The sequence below is a fragment of the Balaenoptera borealis genome (assembly GCF_965194805.1).
Source record: "Balaenoptera borealis genome assembly, chromosome: 2".
Lineage (NCBI taxonomy): Eukaryota > Metazoa > Chordata > Mammalia > Artiodactyla > Balaenopteridae > Balaenoptera > Balaenoptera borealis.
The window spans coordinates 45,157,545-45,171,444 of record NC_138867.1 but is presented as its reverse complement, the minus strand read 5'-3'; the positions used below and the strand labels follow the sequence as shown (position 1 = coordinate 45,171,444).

Sequence of the window (13,900 nt, the reverse complement as noted above, 5' to 3'; positions counted from 1 at the left end):
GGAATTCTAGGATAGATATGACGGCAGGTCAGTGAGAAGGGCAAGTATCTACTGCCCCTCAAATCTCACCTCTAGCTCCTTCCTCCTAATCCTAGAAAATGTGTTTATTTGGAATCTTCCTCAGCAGTACTCTTCTTTCAGTGCATTTTTCAAGGGAGGTTAGAAAGAAAAGAACTGCAGTAATATAAAACTATTTCATGTTTGTTCATTCAGTATGTGGTTATGTGGTTAAGGAAATTATACACACACACATACACATACCCTTGGAGCTCTTGAATATAACCATCAACCCCAGTGCCTGAGACTGATTTGGTCCAGCATGGAATCCTCCTCCTTCCCGTGGTGGCCAAGATCTGTAGTCAACTGTTTGAACTGTATCAAAATCCTATAAGTATACTTTAAATATATTCAGAATGCCAGAGGATAATTATAAATGTCATAGACTAGTGGATCCGGGTCATAGATGGAAGAGCCTTAGAACTGGAAAGGACCACACAAGTCATTTAGTCCAACCCCTCAGTTCACAGGTGGTGAAACTAGTGCACATGGAGGTTATCATTACCCAAACACACCCCACGCCTGCAGAGACTCAGGCCACACGACTCCCAGTGCTTGATAAGAGGAAAACTACAAAGCCACATAAGCCCAGAGTAAACAAAGAGAAAGTCAAATGTACGAAATCAACCCCATTACCCTGGGAGCAAAGACAGAGCTGTCTTGAAGGGTAGCCTAAGTTAAAGTGGCCTGCATGTGTCAGCTCCCCAGTGCTTGGTTGCAGAGAAGAAAGAGATGAGGTAGACAGAGAAAAAACAGGAACTCACCTAGGAGTAAACACAAGTGAGGAAAGAAGCGAAAAGAGAGTGAAAGGCAGGAGATAGTGAGAAAAAGAGAGGGAAGCTAAGAAAAGGATGAGTAAAATTCTATTTCATTTGGCTTTGCCCATAGTTGGTAAGGCTTGTTTTTATTTATTTATTTATTTATTTATTTATTTATTTATTTATGCATTGTTCAGCAAATATTTATTATGAGTTACTCTTTGCTAGACTCCATTTCAGCAGAAAGATTCCCAGTCATAGGTGTGGCAAGGGCAATGCAGAGATGTCCTAGAGACTGTCACCTTGCCAGACAGCTAGAAGCAGAAGCTAGACACTGTCTACACACTAACACAGCAGGGAAGGAGGTTTCGTGGGGGTCTTTTCCATATTAATCATTAGAACACCTGTGAAATGAAGTAGTTCAGCAGCTGAGGGTCACCATGCCTCACTGCCCCACCCCCCCATTTCTATCTTCCACCTGCTCTCCAGGAGAGTCAGCCCCAGGCTTTGGGATACAGCAGCCTCTGGAGTCAGGCCAAGCAGAAAGCCTGGGTCCAAAGGGGCTAACCGTGAAGATGGTCTTGACTCCAAGCCAGGATATTGGGCCCCTTTGTCCTCTAGTTAGCCCCAAACCCTCAACTCTCAAGTGTTCACGCTATACAAACTAGTAAAACTTCCTCTCCAGCTCCATTCCAGTCTAACACATCTGGCTCCAGCTGAACTTACGGGCCAGTGTTCTCATAGCACAAAACCACCCAGACCTTTAAAAGGGCCATGTGACCTAAAACCCTTACGTCCGCTTTGTACAGTCACTGTCATGTGACAAACAGACCCCTACCTCCAAGAGAAGGATGGAGATTGGAGTTCCCTCCCTGAAGAACCCACCATAGAATTAATGCTGCCAACACGTTAACAAATAAACAACTAGTCCTAAATCTTGTGTTAAGACTCCTTAGGGGATCACCTAGAATAAAAAGAGTCTACAATCGGGACTTCCCTGGTGGCACAGTGGTTAAGAATCCGCCTGCCAATGCAGGGGACACAGGTTCGAGCCCTGGTCCGGGAAGATCCCACCTGCCTCAGAGCAACTAAGCCTGTGTGCCACAACTACTGAGCCTGCACTCTACAGCCTGTGAGCCACAACTACTGAGCCCATGTGCCACAAGTACTGAAGCCCGCATGCCTAGAGCCCATGCTCCACCGCAATGAGAAGCCCGCTCACCGCAACAAAGAGTAGCCCCTGCTCTCTGCAACTAGAGAAAGCCCGTGCGCAGCAACGAAGACCCAACGCAGCCAAAAATAAACAAAATAAATGAATAAGAGTCTACAATCAAGATACTGGAATCTAGTTTTTTATCAGTCTCCTATAGCAAAATTACTGTACGTTAATTCAACTTTCTTCTTGGCAAGCCTTCTTGTGAATTCCCCTCCCTCATGAGGTATAAAGAGAAAATGACTAGGACTCAGTAGTTCCCAGCAGTTTTCAGAGTACATGAAGGCACTTTATGGATTACCAATGGACAAAAAGAACAAAAATGCAGCAAAAATAAGTAAATCCACAGTCTCATTTGGCCACCGAATGTAGAATTCTAGAGCTCCATAATAAGATCTATACAACATTCTTCCCTTATTGAATGATATTCCCACCAAACGGAAACCCACTCTCCATTCTTCCTAAGGGCCCTTCTGGCCAACATCCCATTTCTTCTCTCCTGGTGCTTCCTGGTGTCTGTGACCAAGGCTTCCCAGGCCTGGAGACGCCCTTTGACTGACACTCAGCCCATTTTGCCAAGAAGGGAAGGCTGTTACCAGGAGACCACTGAGCCAGGGCCTCAGCTCACAAACTAGTACTCTCCAGGGCTCTCTCAAATTCTTGTGAGGGTGCACCATGGCAACCCTCCTAGGAGAGGATTTTAAAGCACCTAATGTTGAAAGAAGGTCTCAGTTGGCAAGGCGCACTTCATTGCTACTGATGTCGCTGATCCCAAGAGCAGTTTTCGCTTAAATTCCTCCCATATGAACATGCAGGATCAAATAAATAGACCGTACTTTTAACTGGAGACAAAATGGTGTAGTGGTGAAGTACGAGGGCTCTGCAGACAGTCAGTCCTGGCTTTGCCACCTCTTGGCTGTGACAGTGGGCAACTTAATCCCTCTGTGCCTCCAATTTCTCCTCTACAATATGGGGATGATAAGAGTACCTACCTCATGAAGTTGTCAGGATTAAATGAGTTAGAACGTGGAAATGCAGTGCTGGGCACAGAACGTTCACTCAGTAAACATTGCTATCACCATTACTCCTGGGAGGATAGTCTTATAAAGAAAAAAAAAAAAAAGGCAATGATAATGTTGTAAGTAAGAGCCAGGTTTAGAGACAAAGGAATTGTCTGGAAGATTCAGGACAAAAGGCATTTTGGAGGAAAAGTGTAAGGGGGTGGAATTTCTCTTATCCAGAGAAGCCGTGTAAGACTCCAGCTTGCAAGGGGAATGCTGAGTGGGACCGTGGTCAGGAACTCAGAAGAGGCCCACTGAGATGTGCTGGGCCGCAGCCTCTATCTCAGCTGGCTGCTGCTTCCAGAACGGCTCCTCTGTGGGTCAGGCAAGGAGAGAGGAAGGCAGTGTGTAAGAAGTGGGTTTTGTTTTTTCCATCTGTGCCTGACACTCCATCCCACACAGAGGGAGAAGCGTGACAGAGTGTTTTGCTGTTTGAATCACTGTGGCAACCTGAATTCCTTTGCTCTTCCAGGAAACCATAAACGAAATCAATTCATTGAGCGGACACTCTTTTTTGCTTCTGTTTTCCTTTTCCAATGGCTAGTGCTTCTTAAAAGGAGAGAGGGGTCTCTTGATTGTTTTAAATATACCATATTTCAGACCCCTCAAAATATGTTTACCTAACATCAGGTGAAAGAACCTTAGAAAAGCTGATAAAGCAGGCATGAAAGCTTAGATGTGTTCACTGTAGCCACCTTTTGATGACAGGCATGCCATAGAACTAAAGTCGTTGATCCGAATTATTTAAAAGTCATTGTGAGACAAAGGAAGAATGGAGGGAGAAAGAGGATGTAAGGGAGAAGGTGAGAAGGAAAGAAGGAAAAAGGTTGCAGGCAGGGCCCACTTTATGGGCGTGTGACCAGTAAAGCCACAGGTGCCCCACACTCAGAAGGGAGCTCTGTGCTGGGGGTATAATGCTCTGTGGCCATCTGAAAAGTCTCAGTAATTCTATCGATGAATTTGTGTTTTGTATGTTAAGTCTAATAGGACAGTGGAGCCTCAGCTCACACAGTCCCACCTCCCTGCTGCCCTGGGACAGATGCTCAGGCCCCAGCTCCCCAGTCCCCTGGCAGGGGTCTGGACACAGACTCAGGGAGGGTCAGGATTGAGCATGCGCTGAGTTGCAAGATGGGGCCCTAGGCACCTGTGAGGGTTTGCGCTCACCGTGAGAATGCCCAGCCCAAGGGAGCGTGACACTAAACAGCAAATAAAAATCGCAGTGACAGGTCCAGAGAGACACCATGGAAGAAGGGAATACATTATTCCTCTGCCATGTGAACAGGGGGCTCCACATTTTCCCTGGGCCCCATAAATTATGTAGCTGGCCCTGGTTGTAACATTTAAAACCCACTCAGCACTCTTTCTGGGGCTCAAAGTTGAGAGCTTTGAGTGCCCTGAGCCTTTGGTCCTGCAAGAGGTTGCAGAACTTGTATCAGCTGCAGTCCCCTGATGCAGTGGGAGCACACTCGAGGGTTCACTGTGTAACGGTTCCCTGTGAAGCCACGCTGAGTAACGAGATATCCGGAGAGTCCTCAGTGCAAACAGGGAGAGGGGAGGGAAAGGAAAAGGAAAAGCAAAAATGAAAGGGTGCTGTTCCACAGAATTGTGCAAACGGACTCAGAGGTTCTAAAAGACAACCCTGGGGTCAAATAAACTGGGATAATAAAGTGGGAGGAATGCCAAAAGAAACTTTACATGGGAAAATTTATTAGGAGGTGGCTGTCGAATAGCACTTGGAATGTATTAGAATTGCAGCTTTAAAAAAGTTCAGCACTCTCAGCTGATTCACTTTGTTATACAGCAGAAACTAACACACCATTGTAAAGCAATTATACTCCAATAAAGACGTTAAAAAAAAAAAAAAAAGTTCAACACTCTTTCTGCCCAGGACCCTGAGCCCCGCATGTGACCTGGCTCCTGGCCCCCAGAACTAGTGCGTGTCTCTGCCGTTTCTTTAACCTGCTCCTCGTGCCTCCTAGAGACCTCCATTCTTCCCATAAGACCCGCTGCGTGGAGATGCAGGGTCTATATGGAGTCATGGAGAACATTAAAATGCTGACGAATTATTTGGACTGTTTTATAATCTTTACACAGATATCAGGAGAAATCTGAAAGATAAGACTTTCCACTGTGTGAGATAAAACTAGAATTTATTTTATTGGCCATTGAGGATTTATTGTCATCTAAAATTGCAAATGCTTATGCAGTGTTTTTTGTATTTTTCAGTCCAATGAAAGGTAATATGAGCAGCATTTACTTACTCATTTGTTCAAGCTGAAGAGGTGTAGGACGCTCTCAAGAAAGAGCTGGTGACTTTTAAGGCTGGGACAGGTTACTAAAAAGAGTGTAGAATAGCTTCCCTTCAAAGATAAGATAAGGGCTTCCCTGGTGGTGCAGTGGTTGAGAATCCACCTGCCAATGCAGGGGACGTGGGTTCGATCCCTGGCCCTGGACAGTCCCACATGCCACAGAGCAACTAAGCCCGTGTGCCACAACTACTGAAGCCTGTGTGCCTAGAGCCTGTGCTCCGCAACAAGAGAAGCCACCGCAATGAGAAGCCGTGCACCGCAATGAAGAGTAGCCCCCCGCTCGCCGAAACTAGAGAAAGCCCATGCGCAGCAATGAAGACCCACAGAGCCAAAAAAAAAAAAGATAAGATAAAAACTTATTATACACCTACACAGAAAGAGGGACCCAGTTTAGACGGTTGCCTGAAGTTCTTTCCTTTTCCTACTTATTTGTTTTTATTTCTTTTTATCAATTAGCTACTAAATTATGACGCACTTCTTTTCACAAAGGATTTTTGACAATTAAATTACATGCAATTTATAGCAATTTGACCATTACCAGATCATTCTGATCATCATTACGTCACTAGTCAGTACTCGTCATAGTCATTTTGTTAATGTTAAAATTAACTCTGCCAGCTTCTCAGGGGTTAACCTCTACAGCAAGTGGGGGAAACAAAACGAATATATTTAATGAGGAAGTCATCTAGGTGGCCCACCCATTGTGCTAGCTCTAATGTCAGTCAATTACACCTGTATTTAAGTCCTCCTTAGTTCACTGATTATGGAAGACAATTTAACTCTTACAGGAGACAAAAATCCCTGCAGTGACTTGAGACAAGTGGAAATTTGTTTGTGGGTTTGATAAAATGAATTTTCTTTTTTTGTTGTTTTGAATTTTTTTGCTTTGAATTTTTATCTTAATTTGCATAGACAGGGAAGAGCACTGGATTGTACATGAGCTTTCTTTGACTCTGTTTTCCAGAGTGGAAACAGAATTCTGTGTTCCATCATTCTGAGCCATCACCAGGGTCCGTCCATAATCAACTACGACGATGAGAGTGGGAAGACGTGTGTGCACATCGCCGCAGCAGCAGGTTTCAGTGACATCATCAACGAGCTGGCAAGATTCCCTGAGTGCAACCTGCAGGCTCTGGATGTGGACGACAGGTATCCATGGCAACTCGGAAATGTGGGGAACTACCAGTCATCTTTTCCAAATTCTAATCTCAAAATAAAGAAGATGTTTAAGGAGTTATCCTATATGACTATATCCTTACTGCCAGTAATATTTATACATATGCTTGTGACAATAAAAGCTGCTCTATTTTAGTCAGGGCAGGAAAAAATCATTGTTATGAAGAGAAACGCCATGACTGTACAGTATTGTCAGACTTTCCACTTTTTGCTAACCGTTCTCAGTGTTCTCAGAAGGCCTTCTGTATTATCAGCTTCCTGCTATAGGCACTTTTTGTTCTTAACAGTAAGTCTTGATTCTTTTCCTTCGTTCCTGGATTATGTCATAAAGTCAACAAGCTCTTGTTATCCAGAGAAGAGCATAATAGAGGCTTTGTGTTCAGAACTAGATGTGACCTTATCAGGCTTCTGTTTTGGGTTTCTTCAGTCATTAAAGATGTATTTGCATAGAAAAGGAAGCTGAGTCCAGAAAGGTAAAGAGACTTGCCTCAGAGGTATTTAGCAACTAAGTGAAAACTTGTACCCTTGACTTCTAAACAGAGCTTTTCGCCTGCATGCCCTTCATCCATAATCAACTATTAGAACTTTTCAATTACAATGTGTATCTAACCTTTCTTTCAGTTAGGCACAGACTCAATGGAAATATAAGAATAATATAACAACAAATAAGACTATTGAAAACGAGTATAAGGCTTGTACACTACGTATAGTTTTGTTTACCTTTTTCTATTGAAGTGCAAATCTAGCCACCTACTTATCATGATTTTAGATGCCCCAAGAAGCACTTCCTACTTCCTGATACCTGAAATCCTTATAACACAGGGGGAAAAAAATCTTGGGTTCCATGTAAGTCTCAGAAGCTGGAGATGGTTAACATGATGACTTTAATTAAAATTAAGGTATAAATCATTGAAATTAGACCTTTTCCTAAGAGCAGATGTTGAACTTGAGCAGGTAAGAAAGTAATAGGACTTAGTTACATGAGGAGGAAAGGTGAATGATCCAAAAAGAGAAGAAAAGAACACATCTAGGAAAAGAAGGCTAGAAAAAAGTTTGCCTACTTCAAAATACTTGTAGAACCAGCTCTGAATAGAGTATTTCCCATTTTGCATTGTCACATGCTTAGCAGAGAAAATTTAGTTCCCCCAGCCTCAGGGAAGAAAGAAAAACCAAGGGCAGAAAGAAAATGCAAAAGATTGGGTCCTACAAGGGTTCAAAGTGAAGTAAAATCTCAAGAAAGGCCTAGTTCCTGCTCCAAAGTTCAGCTCATGTGTTGCATGCACTAATCAAATCCTGCTCTTCATTTTCTTTCAGTTTCTGCATCCTGCATTGTGTAGCTGTGCCTTCACATTGAAACTGTAAGCTTGTATTAGTATAGAATTTTTCAAAATTTTCATAGGTTTAAGTACTTAATGCATTTGCAACAACTGTGACTTCGCTTTCCTTCTTTTTTTTTTTCCCCCCAGTGGAGAGAAAGTTTTTGAGGAAAGAGAAGAAAAAGAAGGCAATGATTAAAAAAAAAAACAACCTAGGATGAGGGAAAATATGGGGAAACTAGTCCTCCTAGATATTAAAACACATCATAAATCTATGACATTTAAAACACAGTGGTACTAGCCTAAGATTGATGGCACAGAACACATAACTCATAAATAGCTTATGTAGCTTAAATGTCCCAAATTTCATCAGTCTATGAGGTCATACTTTCCTTTAGTACCCAAGTCATTTATTTTCAGGAAGGAGAGTCTTTTATCAAACTCTCCTCCCTACACATATCTGGGAATTATCTAGAGAATGTTTGCATGTTCCATAAATCGTTCCTTGGCTTCTCTTCAACCAACACTGCATTCTTGTGCCCCTCATCTCCTGCCATTCAGAGACCACCTCATCAGCCCACTGCTTGTCTGTGATGAATTTCTTCTGAATCATGGGCCCTGATTCTCCAGCTCCTCACTGTGATAGCTGAGTCCAGCCTGCTATGTTTGTAGGACTATCCTGAAGCTTAGAGATAAGAAAGGAACTACAGCTTAGGTAACTTGAAATTGAATGCTACATATTGCCCATGAAGGCTCTATGTGTATTAGTTAGAAGTTATCTATGCTTCTCCTGTTTCTCTGCAAAATAATTTTTTTCCCTGTGTCCTTCTGGACCTCTTCTTCCATGTTGATGGCCAGAAGGATTAAAACAGTCACTCTTAGCAATTGTTGTGAAGGAGTATTTCACAGTGCTCCAGAGAGAATTGTCACGTGTTGGTAAACCTGACTACATTGATGTCCAGCCCTCCATCTACTGAATTTATGGGCAATATATTCTCTAAGCAGGAAGGCATAATATGGCTGGTGCCTCATCTTGTTTCATAATAAATATTGTTTGGAGACCTCACTCACACAGAATGGAATGAATCATATCTGCTACATGTTCAAATAGGCAGTGTGATTGATGACTATGTTGAAAAAATATACGGTCCTATTAAGGGTTCTCAAATTTCTGCCCATATCATAACATGAGGAAAAGGATGCCTGATTGACAGAGGACACGATTTACCATGGGGACTGTGGTCTCACTGCTGACATGGCTACCCTCCGAATACTAAGGCCCAAGCCCCTTCACAGATGCCCGGCCCGCAGGCTGCCCCCATGTCTGAGAGACCTCTTGGCTCTTCCAGGGGTGGCCTTCTGCCAGCGGTCAAACCCCAGAGTAAAGCCAAGAAGAGGCCTTTCATGCCCTCCTTTCCTGCCTCAGAACTGATCCCTTCCCAGAGTGACTGACAGGAAGAGTAGCCACTCTCTTCACGGGAAACCCCTTTCACAGGCATGTCCTCTTTCACTGTGCCCCTCCTTAGCCTCCCAGGGTGCCACTGCCCAGGCACACCACACAGACATCCCCCACCACCCATTTCCCGGCATCTCTGCCAAGGAAGCAAGGTTCGGGTCCCCTTTGCTCTTGGGTCCAGTAGTCCTATATGCTCTTATCACCTTCTTATCCCATCTGCCTTGGTAGTTCTTTCTACAGCTGGGGAACTAATTTGCTCCAAATCTGCTCTCAGTTCTGGGCTTGGCTTTTGGAAACAGAAAGACACTGACTATTTCTCTTATCCACCCTGCTATATCCCTCCCCGGAGGTTGAGCATAAAATCAACCATATCCTTAAATGAGGAAAGAGGAAGGGTAGAAAAGTACGTATATAGGTCAAGATCTCAAAATATGATCCCACTGCACTAATAAATGGTGTTGAGAAAAGTTGGCTATGTAACTGGAAAAATGGTCAGATTGGCTCCACACCTCACCACACATATCAAAATACACATACAGACACATGTGCAGTTTTTTTTTTAATCCAAATAAATCTAGAAGAAAATATTGGTTTCCTTTTTATTTACATTCAGTAAAATTTACTTTTTTTTTTTGACATATAGTTCTGTGAATTTTAACACATGCATAGATTCATGTAACCACCACAAGCAAGATTCAAGACAATTCTGTCACCTCCAACATCAACTCAGGTTGTCCTTTTGTAGTCAAGGCCTCCCCTATCTCTAAGCTCTGGCAACCACTGATTAGTTCTGTCTCTTGGGTTTTGCCTTTTCCAGAATGTTATATAAATGGGAATATACAGTATGTAATCTTTTGAGATTGATTTATTTCACTTGGTAGAATGACTTGAGATTCATCTGTGTTCCATATATCAGTAGGCTGTTCTTTTTATTGCTGAGTAGGATTCAATTTTGTGGATGAACTATAGTTTGTTTGCCCATTCACCCATTGAAGGACATTGGGTTGTTTACAGTTTTTGGCAATTATGAATAATGCTGCTATAAATATTTGTGTATAAGTTTTTGTGTGAACATAAATTTTCATTTCTTTAGCTATATATCTAGAAATGAGATTGCTTGGTCCTATGGTAAGTATGTTTAACTTTAGAAGGAACTGACAAACTATTTTCTGGTGTGACTGTTTCCATTTTGTATTCCCACCAAAAATGTATAAAAGTTCAGGTTGCCCTGAATCTTCATCAGCCTTTGCTATTGCCAGGTTTGGGGTTTGTTTTTTTTTTCAATTTTTTTTTTTTAATTGAAGTATAGTTGATTTACAATGTTGTACCAATCTCTGCTGTACAGCAAAGTGACTCAGTTATACACACACACACACACACACACACACACATATATATACATTATTTTTATTTTTTCTTAATTTTAGCCATTTGAATAAATATGTAGTTGTATCCCATTGTGTTTTAATTTGCATTTCTCTAATGAAAAATGTTATTGAGCACCTTTTCATGTGCTTATTTACCATTTATGCATCTTCTTTGATAAAGTGTTCAGATCTTTTGCTAATTTATTTTAATTGGCTTGTGTATTTTTTTATTCAGTTTTGGAATACTTTACATATTCTGAATACAAACTCTCTGTTTTTTTGTTTTTTGTTTTTTAATTAATTTATTTATTTATTTATGGCTGTGTTGGGTCTTCGTTTCTGTGCGAGGGCTTTCTCTAGTTGCGGCGAGTGAGGGCCACTCTTCATCGCGGTGCGCGGACCTCTCACTATCGCGGCCTCTCGTTGCGGAGCACAGGCTACAGACGCGCAGGCTCAGTAATTGTGGCTCACGGGCCCAGTTGCTTCATGGCATGTGGGATCTTCCCAGACCAGGGCTCGAACCCGTGTCCCCTGCATTGGCAGGCGGACTCTCAATCACTGCACCACCAGGGAAGCCCCAAACTCTCTGTTGAATGTGCTGTTTGCAAATATATTCTCCCAGTCTCTGGCTTTTTTTTTCTTCCTTAAGAAAATAATAGTTTTGCCATTTAACAAGGTTTAAATACTGATGAATATTCATCTACCTTCTGGCTGATGAAGGACTTTCTAAAACATAAAATCATGAAACAAACCAAAAAATGAACAGGTAAATAAATGTGATTATTCCTTAAAATTTTTTATGGAAAAAATCACTAAAAAATTAAAAGCTAAGTAACAAATTAGAGGAAATGTTTTCATAAACATAACCTAGAAAAAAAATTGATACCTTAAATATTTTAAAAGCCTATATAAATTAGTAAGAACAACTAATAATCTAATAGAAAAATGGGCATAGGGCATTAAGAATCATTTCAATGAAGAAACTCAAATGGCTAATAAACATATATTTCAGAAGTTCTTCCCCACTATTAATTAAAGAAATGCGGAAGAAAACAACACTGAAGTACCATTTTGCCTACCAAGTTGGCAAAGATCTTTAAAGATGGTGATAATACAATATTGGGAAGGAGTAGGGACACAGCTGGTAGGAGGAGAGATTGAGCCAGTTTTTTTGGAAGGCAGTTTGGCACTATGTATAAAGAGCCTTATGACTGTTCATACCCTTTGACCCCCTACTTCCTCTTCTAGGAAATTCTCAGAAAGACTAAAGCAGGTGGAAGGCCACAGAATATCAGAATTAGAGGAGAGGCCCTTACACACATACACCATCATCCTGAAGCCCCATTTAATGCATACCATTTCCACACTGTAAATAGCAACAAGTCTTTCCTGCCACGACCCAACTTCAAGCAGGAGCTGTTGCCAGCTAAGTAACCTGCACCATTCATGTGCTCAGACACTTATGTTGTTCCCCTGTGGTCCCCCAGGACACCTCTGCACTGGGCTGCAGCTGCAGGAAAGGCAGACTGTGTGCAGTCACTGCTGGAGCTGGGCATAGACAGCAACCTGCGAGACATCAGTGAGAGCACACCCCTGGCCTATGCCCTGTACTGCGGCCACATGGCCTGTGTCAAGCTCCTCTCCCAAGAGAGCAGGTGAGCGCACCAGGAGGCACTCATTTTTTCTTCCTCTCAAAGATTTATAAAATTGGATGAAATTGTTTAAACTGCCAAAACTAGCAGAAAACCAGCAATAACTTAATAATCATGTTTGCCATTATCTAACATGTAATGACATGTCCTTGACGCTGTGGAGCAAAATGATAGCAGTAAGCCTGAATCCATCAGCCTAATATTCACTGAACTCTAATCTCTTCTTTCCTTTTTCTCCCTTTCCTCGTCCCTTTATGCCATATACTATTTATTTATTTATTTATTTATTTCTGGCTGCATTGAGTCTTCGTTGCTGCGCGTAGGCTTTCTGTAGTTGCAGCGAGTGGGGACTACTCTTTGTTGCGGTGCGCAGGCTTCTCACTGCGGTGGCTTCTCTTGTTGCGGAGCATGGGTTCTAGGCGCGTGGGCTTCAGTAGTTGCAGCACGCGGGCTCAGTAGTTCCGGCACGCAGGCCCTGGAGTATGCCATATACCCTTAATTGCTCTTTTGCCTAAATCAGCATTTCTCCAGCTTTTTGTTCTCAGGACCCTTTTACACTCTCAAAAATTATGGAGGATCCTAAAGAGCTTTTGTTTATGTGAGTTACACCTATCAATATTTATGGCATTAGAAATTAAAACTGAGAAACTTTTGAAAAAATATTTTGTTATTAATTTAAAGTAATAACCCATTACATTTACAAGTTAACATTAATACCATATTTTTAGTTAAAAAATAACCCATTCTTCAAAACAAACCAAAAGAATGTAATGAGAAGAGCAGTTTTGTTCTACTTTGCTCTTTGAGTCTCTTTGATATCTTTATAGAAGCTTAATAGAATACAGCTGCATTCCCACATCTGCTTCTGCATTCAATCCATTGCAATATGGTTGTTTTGACTGAAGTGTATGAAAACAATCTGGCCTCACATAGATATGTAGGTGAAAAAGGGAGGAGTATTTCAGGAACCTTTTCAGATAACTGTGGATACTTTTCCTTTGATACTACACCAAAACTTGACAAGTAGTAGTTTCCTAAAGCTTAGTGGCAATGTGGACTCTGTCACCATATCAGTGAAGTTTTTGAATTCTGTTACATTAAAATCCAGTCATCTCTCTAGCACTTTAAATGTGTCTTACATCTATGCATGATTTTATAATATCTTGCATTGGTCATTTGGAAAATATTGGTTTACTTAGTTATGAAGATCTTCCAAATAGTACATTTCATTATACAATACCAGAAAAAAAATCACATTTGTTAATATCACCACTGATCTCATCAGAAAAGCCTCTATGTATCAGGAAGCTGTCAAGCTCACAGTGTGCATACAAATTTTCCAAGATTCTCATTTTTGCTTGAAAGCTAGATTTTTGTCATTGGCAACAATTAATGTCAATTGTTTACCTTGAAATGACAGGCTCACTTTGTTCATTTTTGAGAAATCAAATGCCCATCTCCAAATAACCACAGCTTGTCTATAAGCCATAAAAATCATGTTTCATGAAAAAAGTGCCTAGTTCAGCTAGCAACTC

The 13,900-nt window shown here is 41.6% G+C and overlaps 1 protein-coding gene across 3 annotated transcripts in view; it reads left to right on the top strand.

Annotated features, from left to right (window-relative positions):
- ANKRD55 (ankyrin repeat domain 55) overlaps positions 1-13,900 on the top strand; it is a 502,662-nt gene that overhangs the window by 476,022 nt on the left and 12,740 nt on the right. For all 3 annotated transcript variants that reach the window (XM_082382340.1, XM_082382339.1, XM_082382341.1), the window contains 2 exons: positions 6,363-6,547; positions 12,201-12,368. In XM_082382340.1, coding sequence (XP_082238466.1) covers positions 6,363-6,547; positions 12,201-12,368 — 353 coding nt within the window. The remainder of the gene's footprint in view (positions 1-6,362; positions 6,548-12,200; positions 12,369-13,900) is intronic.